Genomic DNA, 16,122 nt, shown 5'->3' with positions numbered 1-16,122 from the left:
TTTAAAAACTTCTAGACTGCAGAACTGTTGCCTCTTTAAGAAAATTCCTCACCAAGACAAACACTGACGAGAAGCATGTTGCCTCAGTTGTATTTAAGTTAGATGGATCAGATAGATATATATATGTATAATGAGTGATGGTGTCTTACTGCTAGCTCTTTCCCTTATTGGGATTTCTTACGTTTTAGAAAAAATCTGATCATGCTAATTAGATTTGTAATTAAAAACGTAAATAAATAAATTTACTCTTTACAGCTGTACTCCAAAGCCATGCTCATAAATTACCTCTACAAACAGCTCTAAAACGTGAACGCTAACACAAGAGAGTTTTATATATAGACAAGCAGATAAAGCCTCATATTGTCCTGATTGGTTGGACATCAGTTTAAACCCAGAGAGATTTAGATTTACCTCATGTATACATGGGAACATTTGAAGATTGGGGGCCTTACTCAGGGGTCCAAAAGTGGTGGGCTTTGTAACTTAAAAGCAATAGGTGTCAGGACTCAGCCCGGACTTTGGCCATGTGCATTTGTTTGTGTTTTGTCACGTGTCTGCCCCGCCCTTGTCTTGTCCTGCCCGCTTCTGCACACCTGTTCCTTATGTGTTTGATTGTCTTGTCTATTTAGTTGAGCCGCGTTGCCTTGAGCATTGTGGAATCCTCTGTTGTCTTCGTCCTGTCTAGTCGGTGTCCTGGTTTGTGTGTTATGTGTTTTTTTTATTTATTAAATCCTGTTTTTGTTAAGCTATCCTGCATTTGGGTCCGTTTTTATTCCCCTGCTCGTGACAATAGGTCACCATCTTAACCACTGAGCTACCACATAGCCCTAAAGCTAAGGGATTGCTGAGACAACATTCTTTATCCAATTGAATACTTACATTTACATTCCATTTACATCATTCGGCAGATGCCCTTATCCAGAGAGACTTTCATTATCTCTCTTTTTTTTTTAATACAGTTGAGCAATTGAGGGTTAAGGGCCTTGCTCAGGGGCCCAACAGTGGCAGCTTGGTGGACCTGGGATCGAACTCACAACCTTCCAATTGTTAGCCAAACAACCTTAACCACTAGGCTACCATGCGCCCACAGATACTGCCGTTGGTGCAAAACACAGGTATACTGAGACAGCAGGCACACAGATTTGAACCAGGGACCTCTTGATCTGCAGTCAAATGCTCTACCACTAAGCTATAACCCCACTGCATGCGCTTACTCAGGTGTAACAGACCAGTGTTTTATCAGCTATTGATTATTGTAAAAATATTAAACTGCACATTCAGACTTTTCTTTTTAATGCAACGCAACCATTTTCAGGTCATTTTTATTTCCAAATAACTCAATGTAATTCTATACAATTCCTTACAAATTTTCTTATTTCTCTGAAAGACCAACTCTTTCCCTTAACAGTTTTCTGGAGCCTGAGATTAAGCTAATGTCTAAGTACGTACAACATAGTCAAATGATTCTGCTGGCAAAGATTGTCATTTTGGAATATTAAAAAACCACTTAATTTTATTACTTGATATTTTGTTTAGATCTGGACCTGGTGGTCTCAGGGGTCCACAGTGGGGAAGGTGCTGACTTTGTTGTTCCTGCTAATGCGCCTCTCGGGCCGCGCTCTGGACTGTTTGGTTTGGATCAGCTCCTCTGGAGTGTTACCCAATGGAGGCAACAGTCTTTTCTTGCTGTTTCTAGTTTCAGGAAGCCACTGAGGAGGCAGCTCAAATGGACCAAACCCGAACTGGGAGGCATCTTCGGGGTCAGTAGGTGTGGCAGGAGCCACCTGTGAGGATGAGTATGCACAGTATTGAACAGGGGAATGTTTTGGCACAGCTGAACCTTCTTCCATTCCTCCTTCTCCTGCTATTCCGACCGAGGCTCCTACTGAAGTCCTGTCAGGTCTGGACTGGAAATTGGCTACTGCTGCAATTTCGTTCCCGTCTTCTTCGTCCTCCTCTTCGTTTGACCTAAAAATCTGGCGCTGGCCAATGTTGAACATTTCAAGCAGCTGGCTTCCTGAGCGGACGAGCGCTTCCCCTCCAAGCACTCCAGCCTCGGGTGCTGTTCCCACGCCAATCGAGTTGTTCCTGCGGCTGTAGCGACGCTGAACGTGTGCCAATGCGTCCAGCAGGCGCCGCCGTGCTGACCGGTTCACCATGACTAAAAACAGCGGGTTGGTGAGTAGAGACATTTTTGGCAGCCAGATGGCAGTGAGGTGGAGCCACCGTGAGGCCTGGCCATTGATTTGAAGTGCCTGGTACGCCAGCAGCACAATGTATGGTGCGCTGCAGAGCACAAAGGCCAGGACAATCGCTAGCAACGTTGCGTGAAGCTCAGCTTCACGCTGAGACACGTATGGGATAGAGACGCTGCTTTGCGGCGTCCGCAGTGCCGCGATGATCACCTTTTTCTTCTGACTGGTGGTCAGTGCACGCCGGATCAGCGCCATGACTACAAACACAGCCACTAGGGGTAAGATCACAGTGGTCACGTTGTAGAGCACCATGTAAACAAGGTGACCTAACGAGTAGCCTTCAGAGCAGGTGGAGGTGGCGTAGATGTCGGTGACATTACTCACAGCAAAGACAGGAACACTAGCCACAAGGGCATGAACCCAGACATATATAATCAAGTCCCTGGATTTGGCGTCTGACATTTTTCTCTCTAGTGGATACAGAACAGAGTAGTACCTACAAGGAAAGTGGGAAAATAACGTTTCAGAAAAGACAAACATGAAGGCAGAGAAACACCTACACTTTTAACCCCATTAAAAAAATTCATATTCAACATAAATATTTCTTCCCAATTTTAAAAACCTACCTTCTTCTTTCCACCAGTAAGCTGCGTAGTGTGGCCTATACTTACTGAAACCTGATTGGTTTGTATATCTCATGATGCATTAATACTCCTCTTTTCAACAAACGTGATTTTAAACAAGGTTTTTTTTCATCCGCTGCTTTTTGTTAACAATTTTATGTTGGACCAAATTTGTCAAAGATTTGTGTCAAAATAAACAACCTAATTTATCAAACTTAATGATCAAGCTTACAGTGTGCAGTTTGTATATGATTTTATATATATGCTAATATGATATATGATTATATGATAATTCTAGATTCAGGAATTAGATATCTAGCTCCATATTAGCTTTTAGCGAGTATACCACTAGGCTATGAAAGCATTTTATATTTGGAGAGGTTCGTCTGCTGTTCATAAATTTGGCACCTTGCTAGCCGCTAGCTAGCTGACTGTCGCATCCCATTCCAAATCCAGCAGGCAGGGAGGATCCAACGCAATTCCACAGCCAAATCTCTATCAATCCCGCTTCCTGTTAATTCTTCATCCCTCTCCTCCATTCATTGTGAGAGTTTAATATCGTTTCCAACTGCAGTTTTCTAAACACCCAAATGCTAATTTGTATTAATGTATTATTTATATTTTTATTATTAGCATTAGATTTCAGACTGTAGAAAGGACATTATTCATAATAACGCTCTCTGGTGTTTATAACAGTTTATAATCACACCCTCCAGTGTCACCCAAATGAGGATGAGTCTGGTTCCTCTCAAGGTTTCTTTCTCTTCTGTCTAAGGGAACAAGGTCTATTGTTAAAAGTGCTAATACAAATAATGTTGAATTGAATAGAATACTTCATTTTAGCTTCTTTTATTTCATTTTGTAGCTTTTTCTATTTTATTTTATTTCATTGTACCACATTTTAATTACCCCATTTTTTTACCCTGCGCTATTTGACTATATTTATATTCTTTAAAAAACAATCATAAAATCCATTTCACCGCACGTCGTATATCAAACAAAACCGAGCGAACTATAACAGAATAATAAATAAATACAGGCATAAAGCACAAATATATGTCATAAGGGGTCTTTGTTGTCACTATAGAAACTTTTTAGCATAAAAGATTATTTGGAGCTAAGTAAAGAACCCTAAGGATCTATTTTGAACCCTAATGAACGTACAGAATTCAGTTTGTGAAACAATCGTTTTCTTTTTCTTATTGAACAGTTTTTTTATCGACAGTTTGGATTCATAAGGTGACTTGATTTTTTTTTTAAATCCTGCTTTTTTTTATCAGGGTAAAAGTGTTGCACTGTTGCTTGGTAATTTTTGGTAACTTTTCTTAAAAAAAAAAAAAAAAAAAAAAAAAAGAGCCATAGAATTCACATGTTACACACGTTGCAAGAAACTTTTTTCTTCTTCCAAAAACTCCCTCCAGAATCCAACGTTATTAAATGTTAAATTTTTCAGTTAAAGAAAGAGGGCTATGGTCAGGCACGTCGTTGCTATGGCAGCCGAGCAGGAGCTGAGCATGAAAGCGCGAGAGTACGAGAGCGTGAGAGCGATCTCACCTGTCCAGAGCGATGGCAGCGAAGCTGAGCACAGTGACGGAACAGAAGAGCCTGTGCAGGAACTTGATGGTTCGACAGAGCACTGGTGTGTGCATCCAGAGGCAGCAGCGAGGGCTGGCGTTCAGGAGAACGTCGAACGGCACACACACCAGGCTGGCGCAGATCCCCGAGCAGGCCAAGTTCTTAATGAAGCGTCCCGTGACTGTCTTGAAGACGTTGGTGCAGCAGGTACACCACAGCACGGCCGCATTGCCTACCAGAAGAAAACAGAGAGAAGCGAGAGCTGAAGACAGAACTGACCCTGATAGTCTCATGACCTGTGTATCACCTGTAGATCTGTCTAGACAACCACCACGTCCAGATGTATTTTGGTGAAGATCAGCTGAGTTTATAAATGTCTGAATGCATTCATATGTCTTGTTTTATTTAACCAACCTTCAACAGCAAAGAAATCCCAGAATGCAATGCAGCTGTGGAAGCTGCAGGTAGTTTTTGACGTGTGAGGGTCGTGAGAGCTAACAGATTAAAGTGCCGCTGCATCGCTCGCTCTTCAGCTAGTGGGATGAATAACAATATTAAGTTGTTTTTTTTAGATCATTGTACCAACAGCTGGTATCAAATCACTTGTGTGTGTGTAAAAACAAACATAAACCAGATTCTGATTCTTATTAAAAATTAAGGGTCTTAAATGGTTCTTTGGCAGGGTGTAAAGAACCATTAACATCCATGGAAATTTTCCACTTTCTCGTTCTTTCTTTCTTTCTTTCTTTCTTTCTTTCTTTCTTTCTTTCTTCCTTTTTCTTTTCTTTCACTTCTCTCTTTTTCTCTTTCTTTCATTTTTCTTTCTTTCTTTCTTTCTTTCTTTCTTTCTTTCTTTCTTTCTATCTTTCTTTCTTTCTTTCTTTCACTTTCTTTTCTTGCACATCTCTTTCTTTCATTTTTCTTTCTTTCACTTTCTTTTCTTGCACTTCTCTTTCATTTTTCTTTCTTTCTTTCTTTCTTTCTCTCAGACACGCTGCAGTGCTATTACATGTCACACTGACGTCGCCTGACATTTTCTCCCTTCTCTCAGAAACACACCTGAGTTCTCTTTCCCTCTGCTTGCCTTTTTATGTCTTATTTCAGCCACAGAGAAAATACCACATTCTTCTTTTGTCGGAATTGAATTATAGAGTCGAAAGATTTTTTACAAGCACTGTGGAAATGAAATAATACCCATAGAATATAATTATTCATAAGAACAATTGCATTTTCTTTCTTTCTGGAATGACAAAGCAGAAAAGTCAGAACAAAAGATGACTCATAAACGCAGAAAGCCTCAGGACATTACATTTGCTTTGTGTGTGTGCGTGTGTGTGTGTGTGTGTGTGTGTGTGTGTGTTAACATCTTAAATAACATACTAGTGTGGAAAGACTTCAGAAAGAAGGTACTGTATATAATAATTAGCACCAAGAAACATGAGTGAAAATTAGGAAAATGGGGTGAAACTATATGTATATAAATATATAATATATATTAATTACAAATCTTTCCATAATCTTTCTAATTTTCTTTATATAACAAAAGTCTTCTTAATTAGAGGTTAGCCAAGTGTGAAATGGTGTTATACTGTATGCTTATAAACATTTCCTGTAATGATAATGTTTAAAAACAGAATCAAAAATAAACAGCCTTCAAACACATGACGTCGGGCTTCGCGTTCGATCCGTAAACCGTCATGATCACGTGCACGAGCTCGTGTCGAGGGAGAAGAAGCAGAAACAACACGTGAACTCAGTAACCCCAAAAGCTTCACGTGGGAGAAATAAAATGTGTTTTTTAAAACAGCTTCAAGTGGATTAATGTGTTAAAATCAGTGACCTGGAAACAACACACGTCTCCCACACTTTATTAATCAGTGCTGCTGTTTATGGTCCAAAAATATCTTCATCTACTTCATTTAAAGCACAGAAGATCAACGGTCAGATTTTTCCACAATTCCCTTATTGTACTGTTAGATTTTTATGTGTATAACCGTTTTGTTGTTTTTTAGGGTGTTGTGTTGTGCTTGTTAATAATTCTTTTGGTTATAAAAAAAACCTACTATAACTTCTAGCTGATTTTAAACTACTACAACTTCTAGCAGTTTAATCTTTTTTTATTTGAGCAAGTTATTCATTATGAAAAGTTTTTTTTACAACTGAGAATCAAGTTTTGCCCAACTGTTAGTAATGAAATATTTTACAACATAAAAAAGTAAAACATCTGTGTCAAGTTTTTACATGTATTTATTCTTTTTCTTCTCTTTCTTTCTTTTTCTTTCTTTCTTTCTTTCTTTCTTTCTTTCTTTTCTTTCTTTCTCTCTTTTTTAAACTACTACAACTTCTAGCAGTTTTATCTCTTTTTTTGAGCAAGTTATTCATTATGAAACCTGAGAATTAAAAAAAAAAAAGTGTTTTTTTGCCCAACTGTTAGTTGGAAATATTTTAAATACATAAATGAAATATTTTACAACATAAAAAAGTAAAACATCTGTGTCAGGTTTTTACAGGTATTTATTGAATTTAATTAATTCATTTTTTTTTGTTGTGAAAGCTGAGAAAATTTTTAAAATCTTTTTTTTTTTTAAATGTGTGTGTGATTTACTAAACTAAAGATGCAGTATAAAAATTCCTATGTTATATGTTTATAAGTTCTAATATAAAAATATATTATTTCCTTCTTTTTTTAAGGAATTTATAGTGTTGCAGATCATTTTTTACCTTTGTTAAAATGAAAAAAAAAAGTTACAACATACAAAAAGTTTTTATTTGTTAGTTTATTTGTATGAACTTTCAAAACTATACGAATCAATAAAAAGTAGCGCTAGAGCGAACCACATGCTGAAGGTCTGTGACTGTGTGTGCAGGTAAACGCTGCTTGCTTTAGTATGTTAAAACTAAATATTTTCCGTGTTAAGTGCTAATGTTAGATCATGTTTTTTGTAAATGGCATGTGACGGAGGACAGATTATGGTGACAGGTGTGACCTCTGTACATATAGTGTAGAGAAAATCCATTCTGTGTCATTGTCATTGTGTTTTTTACACCACTGCTAGGAAACCAGAATCAATCTGACATAAAAGTGAGTGAGCAAACATTCATCAAAACAACACCGAGCAATCATAACACACTTCAGTAACAACCGGAGCAGGATTCAATTTGATTCAATCTGATTCGATTCGGTGAGTCACACTGTGGTTATAACAGCCTTCCTGACTTATTTATATTCTGCATTATGAGATGTTGTGTGGTTTTGCAGCATGTACACTGTTAAACCTTCAGCAGAAGCTTTGGATACTGTTAGAAATTTCATCATCTTTAATGCAGCCTTGGGATTTTGGTTACTCCTCATTTTTTATCATCACGCAGTAAACATTTCTGCATACTACCATGTTTTTTTTTTATCTATCCATTCATCCATCCCTCCATCCATCCCTCCATCCATCTATCCATCCATCTCTCCATCCATCCATGCATCTGTCCATCCTCCATCTGTCCATCCATCCATCTATGCATTCTACATCTGTCCATCCCTCCCTCCATCCCTCCATCCATCCCTCCATCTGTCTATCCATCCATCCCTCCATCCGTCAATCCATCCATCCTTCCATCCGTCTATCCGTCCATCTCTCCATCCATCCATCCATCCATCCATCCAGCCATCCATCCATCCGTTGTCCATTCATCCATCCATCTACAGTATCCATTGTCCATTCATCTATTCATCCATCCATCTATGCATTCTCCATCCCTCCATCCCTCCCTCCATCCATCATCCATCCATATTCTGTAGCTCTTATCCTTCACAGAATCTCAGAGAACCTGGAGTCTATACCAGGAGACTTGGGGCACAGGAAGACCATGGATGGGGTTCCAATCCATCACAGGGCACAATCACACATTCATTTACTCACTACAGTCAATTTAGAGATGCCCATCATCCTACAACACATGCCTTTGGAATGGGGGAAGAAACCAGGGAACCCCTGAAGCACAGGGAGAGCTGCAAACTCCACACACACACGCACGCACACACACACACACACACACACACACACACACACACACACACACACACACTCACAAGTAGTCAAATACACAGTTACTAAATTAAAAATAAGAAAGAATTGAAATAAGCAGAAATAAGCAATAATATACAAGAAATATAATATTGATGTTTGATTATGCTACATTGAGTAACAATACAGAGACTATTTGTTCATTTAAAATAAAATAAAACAAAAGATGAGATTGTGAGTTTCCCTTACGAGCCTTTTCACCTTCTCGCCCTCTTTACTTTTATCAGGTGAGCTCACACAGGGTTGTGTATCCCTGAGCTACAGAGATAGATTAATCATATCTGAGATAACATAGATAGCTATCTTAGATAAAGATAAAGAAAGCTAGAACAGTTACCAGGTCTCAAGAACATTTCTAGACCAATATCTCACAATAAACAAACAAACAAATAAATAATAAACACACAACTAGTCCAAAATATCATGCATTGGAAAACATTCGACTCTTTTACTCAGATGTTGCAATTTCTTTCTAAATTGTAAAGAAGATTTTAATGATACAAATTTCTATGTACTTTCAACTGTAAGGGTTTTTTTTATTGTAAAACAAGCAAACAAACAAACATGTGAACTGCATTAGCTTATCAAAATCCTAAAATCCAACCCGAGTGATTTCAGAGACCTCACCGCAGATTAAAATTCTTTTTTTTTTTTTACTTTTTTTAACACAATAAAGCCACTGTTTAAAAAAGAGTAAAGACTCCAGCATGCAGATTAGCACAGGGTGTAAATCCTAATCATGTAAAAGTGGCAGTTTCAGGAAGGATTTACAAATCACGTCAATTAGATTACAGAACCGAGCGTTGGAGATGGAAATGAACGTGAGATATTAATGACAAACTGCGCAAGGAAGGAAACATCAAGACTTCAGCACCGCCGGTGTTTACTGTTTCCATTCGTTCTTGGTTCAACACTATATTTACGCTACTGAATAAAATGAACAAAGAGTGAAAAATTTGCTTAAATTGAGACCTAAAGATGTCAAATCCTGCACTGAGTGTATTATAAATTTATAATCTGCTCCTGTTAGTTAGCCCTGGATGAGAAACGCTGTTCTGACTGCACCGTGTTCTCTCTCATAAATGATTTAAATGGAACAAGTGATGAATAAATCTGAGCTGAACGACTATAGAATAAAAACACAGTGTCAGGCACTGAGCAATTTGCCAAAATCTTACAATATCTTATTAATTAATGAATTCTCAATTATTCAACAATTCTAAATCATACATTTTGATCTGTTTAATAGCTGCATTAAAGTATGGTCCGGAAAAATAAGCTAGTTCCTGTTACGTTGCCTGTAACCTGTTATTCCACATTTTAGGAGCTTTAGGAGGTCCTTCCTTCTCCAATCTTTCTTTACTCTCTAAAAAGGTAAAAAAAAAAAAAAAAAAGTTACCAAGAAACCATACAGAATATGAGAGAAAACCTTTGTTCCATTTTTGTATCAATTACAAAAAGCTGACACTGGAGACTCCTTCCATAACTGCTCAATAAACATCTCCTCACCCAAAACATGGTGGATGGATGGATGGCTGGCTGGTGGTTAAGGCTCTGGATTGTTGATCAGTGTTCACGCCACAGCACTGTCAAGATGCCACTGTTGAGCCCTTGATCAAGGCCCTTAACCCTGTCTCTGCTCCAGTGGTGCTGTATCATTTCTAACGCTGTGCTCTGACCCCAACCTCCAAAGAACTTCACTGTACTGTAATGTAGATGTGATAAAATAAAGGCTTATAGACACCAGCTGTTGCTATAGAAATGATAGCGTATCAGAATGATCGTGTTAGTATACACACGCTTGTGATGATCTGACCAATCAACACAGAGCACTGAAACAAAACAAGGGAACCTAAAGAATATCATGAGAGAGATAGCAAGGCCAGTGTTAATTATTCACGCTTGGAGTTTTTTTAATCACAGCAGAAGGAGTGTTTTTCTTAGCCATCTGTTCAGCCCACGTTATTTTCAGCTTGTTACAGAAAACATGCTTGTAAATCATTTCTGCCAGCAATTACTCAGCAATTACAGCCAAATCCCCTACCACGAATTAACCCTGGGTTCCACCGGATGCAAATCAACACATCAGGTGCTCAGTCAACGTTAAAAAGCAGCTGAGGCAAAAGTTTATACCCCCTCATTACAAAATGGTGTTCACCTGTTTAACATGTTTCCTGTTTCAGCTGGAACAGACATATGAATTTGTTATATTATGGTTTATTTTCTACACATTTCATGTGATATGCGTACTACGATTAAAAACCATCCAATTTTCTCCCTGGGATCGGTCTGATAGCGGATATTGTAGTAAATCTAATTTATATAATATAAATAATCTATAGTATAATGCAGCAAAACAATAAACCATAAACATCACTGTTGGAAATGAACTCCAGATCTAAAAGCATACAAAACTCTGCTCTTTTTTTTCTGTGCCTTTGACACTAAGCGCTTTCTACCCACATTTCCTGATTATTATTTTATCACCACTTCATTTTGAATTATTTATGTAAAGGAATAAAACACGACAAATAGCTCTATGTGAAGCGGAGTGACTTTTGTCAATGATTATAATGTAACATTTAATAATGAGCCACAAGATGTCCCCTAGATCTCAGTTGTTGAAGCACTATAGATCGGTGCATGGATGTTATGGATGTGTTAATCGTTTCCCGTGCACTTATTCTGATTGTCCCTGTAGGTTCAAAACATCAAACGCGCTACACAGCCATCTTCATCATTTCCATGCTAAGGAGAACACTGAGTTACCAGCTAGCTTAGCCACATTCTGTTGTCACGTGTGTTGCTGTAGCGATATAGCATCAGAATAAGAGTATTTATGGTGCGTGTAAATAATTTCCACTTTAACATGGTGACCATTTAGGCAAATTCTCCACAAAATCACTAGATGATACGATAAAGTGTATTTATCTCGGTGCAAGAACAAACACAATAGACTAGTCTAGAGTAGTCTAAAAAAACACAACATTGGGGGTGTTGTTGTGTTTGGTAAGGATCACTGACCACAATTTAACCAAATACAAAGCATTTGTTCAATTTCCATTTATAAATTTGTGTGTGTGTTTGTGTGTGAGTGAGAGAGAGAGAGAGAGAGAAGAGAGAAAGAGAGATAATAACTGATGTTTATTGTTTACTTGATACAGCGGTGCGGACTGATATATTTTGGGCGCTGCGGCATATTAAATATATGATAAATATTCAAAAAGTTTTTCTGTGTGAGAAATACGATGTGTGGCAGGAGCGTGAAAAAAGACCCAAAGGCGTGACTGTCACTCTCAATGCGTGACACTTGATAGCCCTGAGTAAGTAACTCTACAAGTGAAATCTACTCATTGGTGTGAAACATTAAGGATGGGAAATCGATACAGAATTCTCAGATTGTTTGCTTTTTTCTGGATGTTTACTGATAAGTGATAAGTTAAATTTTCAACCTGCATTTTTGATGCAATTAAAATGACTGAACAGTGTTACTGTTTGTGTAGGACACAGACTCTGAGAATGCAGAAAGAGACATGGACGATACGGTCATTGTGATTTACGTCATCAGACCTGAAGATGCAGAAGTCTGTGAGCCACCAGCGGATGTTGGACTCATCCGAACGAAAGTTCTTCAAGATCTTGCCGATGACTCTTTTGGGAGTCGTATACAGCTCGAATCTCAGCTATCCACCAGCTCTGAAGTACACTTTTGATTATTTTCAGAAAGTCTTACCGGTTTGAATCAGTACATCTTCGTTTTTTTCCCAAGACCTGCGACCTTTAAATTGTCTGGGACGGTTTTAATGTTTCCATTGTTGACGGCACCAAAATCTGGAGTTATGCAGTTTTTGCAAAGTGCCTGTCTTGAGCCGACTGTTGTTTTATTGTTTTCAGGAACTGTGAAGTTAAAATTGTGTTTGCAGTTCTCTCTCTCACACTCACTCATTTTCTACCGCTTATCTGAATCTCAGGCATCATCGGGCATCAAGGCAGGATACACCCTGGACAGAGTGCCAACCCATCGCAGGGCATGTGTTTGCATTTTTTACAAAAATTTGATGCCAATTTGAATGTTTCCTTACCGCTGGCTCTAAACACTTTAAATATCAAATAATTGAAACCTGCAGCATTTTGTGGCAAATTTTCTTATGTTTTATTTTTCTAGGTAAATTTTTTATTATAATATTTGAAGGCAGTTTCACATAAGACATTGGGAAGAATGTTTGCTATTGACCAGAATGAAGCTTTTGGGGTTTTTTTTAAACAAACTGACATTTAAGATGTTTATGGTTGTTTACAAAAATAGAGGCCAGTTTTAATAAGTTTAATGTAATATACAATTTCTTGAAGGCAGTTGCACTATTGAATTGATTATGTTGTGGTCTAATTCTTTCCAAGGACCTGGTTGTCTTTTGCAAGACCTTGCAAAAAAAAAATAAATGTTTGGATTTACTGAAAAAAATTTTGTCTACTTTACCTGAATTTCTTTTGTTCTTGTTTTTGTTTACCTGAATTTCTTTTGTTCACAAACTTACGTGGAACCACTTGACACTACATTTTTATGTAAGCTCAGGTCACTTCCTGTCTGGAGTTCCACATGTTCTCCGATATCAGTGAGGGCTTCCTAAGGGTCCTCTAGTTTCCTCAAAAATCTCTAAAATGATGCTACATGTATTTTCAGCTCCAAATAGCCCCCCTAGATGTGGATGAGGCATTCTCTGTAATTGACAGGTGCTATAACTTATACTCATGCAATCTGCATGGAAGGTTCTTCTGACTGACCCTCTAATAAACTTCTGAAGTTTTTATGTTGATCCCTGAAGACTTAGATAAGATTTTTGTATTGTTAAGTCTTTCATAAAAAGGATCTAGTGTATGCTTTAGTGAGGAAATACTCTGTAGGGTTCTACATAGAGTTTCCTTAGCAGAACAAACACTTGGTTCTACATAAAGCTTCCTTAGAAGAACATATATTCAGGTGTGGGGTTCAATGTGTAGGTCCCCTGTAACATCAAGAAGTCTTTGTTGTAGGTTTCTACACAAAAGTGGTTCATCAGAAGAACAACTACTCTACAATGAGTTCTACATTGAGCCCATTAAAAAATTAGGGTTCTACATAGAGGTCCCATAGAAAAATGTGGATCTTTGTTGTATGATTCTATTTAGAGGTTGCTTAGAAGAATCGGGGATTTAGTTGTAATGTCCCTTAGAACAAGAAATAGACTAAAACCCAACAACAAAGATCCCTTGTCCTAAACTAAACTAAACTAAACACACACACACACACACACACACACACACACACTGGAGATTCAATAGGATGTATTTAAGGAAATAGAAGAAATCGTTATTCTGATTTTTGCAGCTCCTTAAAAATTCCTGTAAAATTCCTAAACTGTTGTAAATAATTGTAGAATATTTTATAGTATTTTTTCATTATTTATTTATATTATTGTTGTTACTGTTTAAAACATACTGAAAGATTTCCCTTCTTTATTTTACGTTTTATCCTTGTTCATGGTCCCAAGACAGGGGTCAACCAACTGCATTTTTTAATATTTATTTTTAGAAAGAAAAAAACCCTTACTATGAAGTGTGAAATTTAAATATCTAATAAGAAAAATATCTAAATAATTTATATTTATAAATATTTTACGCAGGACAGGGTTTTAATTCGATAGGCGCACATATTGGTTAATATAAGGTATTTAGATATACTAATATATATATACTAATATACATACTAATACTGTGTCTGCAGTAATGTTTTCTTACCTAACAGAGAGCCAGCGAGGATGAGGAGCTGAGCAGTGATGGCGAAGTCTCGGTACGCTCTCTGTTCCGGCTGGTCCGCGTCTCTCCACAAGCTCACCGCCGAGCTGGAGTTCACGAACCACGGGGAGAGGCTCGGTGAGCCCGGGGACCTCCCTGTAGTGTTCTCGGTGAGAGCAACCCAAGCGTCTACGTCCATGTTGCTGCTTCATACCTGGTGGAACAGCCAGACATCCATCACGAGAGCGCCGCTGAGGACACGGAGACACCGCCGCGGTGTGCGCGTCTGTGCGCAGTGATGAAGACAAGGTTCAGAGATGATCACTGAAGTGCACGAAATGTCCATATTAACCCCGAGATGTCCGGATCAGCCTTAGTATTTCCCCTTGTCTCAAAACCCATTCCTGCACATACAGCACAGAGTAAAAGCAACGCTTACAGAAAAAATCATTACACATACGCACTAAATATAATACCGTATCATATAACATAACCCTATCCAATCCGCGCCATGACACGCTATAGCGTTTTAGACCATGCAGCATTATTCCCAACGTGCTCACTCATAACGTGCTGATATTGAATTGCACAGAAAAATCCTCAAATCCTACCTTATAAGCAAATCCTTATATACTGAAATCCTGCTGTTAGCTGAAGAGGAGAGGACAGAGGACAGGAGGTGCTGTTTTATCCAAATGAGGAGCGTTTTCTCTAGTGTACAGGAGGGAAAGAAAAGGAGGAGCAGGGCACCACAGAGCCACTCCTCCTCTTCCTCAAATGAGCTTCATCAGGTGCATAAACAGCTTCCAGTGACCAGTGACCAGTGATCCAAATGATATTATTGAACAATAACCCTATAATGAACACGAGGAGATCTGGAATAGCTCATAAGATGCTGAAAGGGCAGTGCGAGGGTCTTTTCTTCCTTTTATACCACAGCAATTATCTCTACAGTTCCCTTTTAATTTATTACAGAATTAAGAATTTTATCTGTATATAGTTACAGTTAATGTTATGTCATGTTATGCTATGTTATAGCACTAATAATAGTCAGTGAATTAGAGAACCGGATGAATAAATACAACAAAACAAGAAAAAGTATCTCATCTCTGGAGATTCCTTCTGTAATTGTTACATAGACGTGACTTCAGGAAAGAAAACTTTACCATATCAATTATTCTATGACTTTCATCATTAGATAAAACTTTAAAAACAAAAAAAAAAAATCATCATATATTATGTCGAGTGTCTGCCATTCTAGTCACTGTAAATGAGCTGTTACCATGGAAACAGTATTGGACGTGAGAGCACAGTAACATAAACCACTGATTTGTACCTGCATTAGACACAGTGCTGTCTAATCAATACCGATATTGATACTGCTGTCTAATCAGCACCATTTGAATCGCGAGAACAGCACTTTGGTATATTTTGTATTTTATGACGTGATACTCGATACTTGATTTATTGGAGCAGTCTGTTAATATTGGATCAGATTGCCTGACTTGGATTCTAACTCATTAAAGTTGGCCTACCATATTAGCTGGGTTCCACTTTAGGGTTTTTTCATTTGCTACTACAACAAACCTTCTTACAGAGCAGACCAATGCCTCAAATTAGGCTTGAGTTCAACAGATAAATATGATTAGAAAGTTTTACATCTAGAAGTGTTAATCAATTTAGATTAGAATTCACACAAAAAATTTTACGAAAAACACAAAATAGTGTGGAGAAAGAAAGCATCTGCTTATGACCCAAATCATAGGAGCTCATCTGCGAAACATGGTAGTGGTTGCGTCATGTCTTGGGCTTGCATGGCTGCTTCTGGAACATTCTCACTAATCGTTACCGATGATGAAGCTCGTGTTGGCAGCCGAA

General features: G+C 38.0%; 1 protein-coding gene across 1 annotated transcript; it reads right to left on the bottom strand.

Moving 5' to 3' along the window:
* Positions 1-1,296: 1,296 nt before the first annotated feature.
* On the bottom strand, positions 1,297-14,965 carry gpr176 (G protein-coupled receptor 176). The gene is made up of 4 exons (XM_060864948.1): positions 14,856-14,965; positions 14,248-14,648; positions 4,373-4,625; positions 1,297-2,691 (listed from the first exon to the last, which is right to left on the bottom strand). Exons 2-4 carry the CDS (start codon positions 14,441-14,443, stop codon positions 1,554-1,556), a joined length of 1,587 nt encoding a protein of 528 aa, XP_060720931.1. The 5' UTR covers positions 14,444-14,648; positions 14,856-14,965; the 3' UTR covers positions 1,297-1,553.
* Positions 14,966-16,122: the final 1,157 nt, after the last annotated feature.

This window comes from Tachysurus vachellii, chromosome 3 (genome assembly GCF_030014155.1).
Source record: "Tachysurus vachellii isolate PV-2020 chromosome 3, HZAU_Pvac_v1, whole genome shotgun sequence".
NCBI classification, from domain to species: Eukaryota; Metazoa; Chordata; class Actinopteri; order Siluriformes; family Bagridae; genus Tachysurus; species Tachysurus vachellii.
This window is presented reverse-complemented; position numbering and strand designations above follow the sequence as displayed.

Excerpts from the sequence above, each read along its gene's own strand:
- gpr176 (XM_060864948.1), bottom strand. The coding sequence starts at position 14,443 with ATGGACGTAGACGCTTGGGTTGCTCTCACCGAGAACACTACAGGGAGG. Across the intron at positions 4,626-14,247 it reads CCTCGCTGGCTCTCTGTTAG|GCAATGCGGCCGTGCTGTGG; the intron begins GTAAGAAAACAT and ends TTCTTCTGGTAG. Across the intron at positions 2,692-4,372 it reads GCTGCCATCGCTCTGGACAG|GTACTACTCTGTTCTGTATC; the intron begins GTGAGATCGCTC and ends CTTTCCTTGTAG.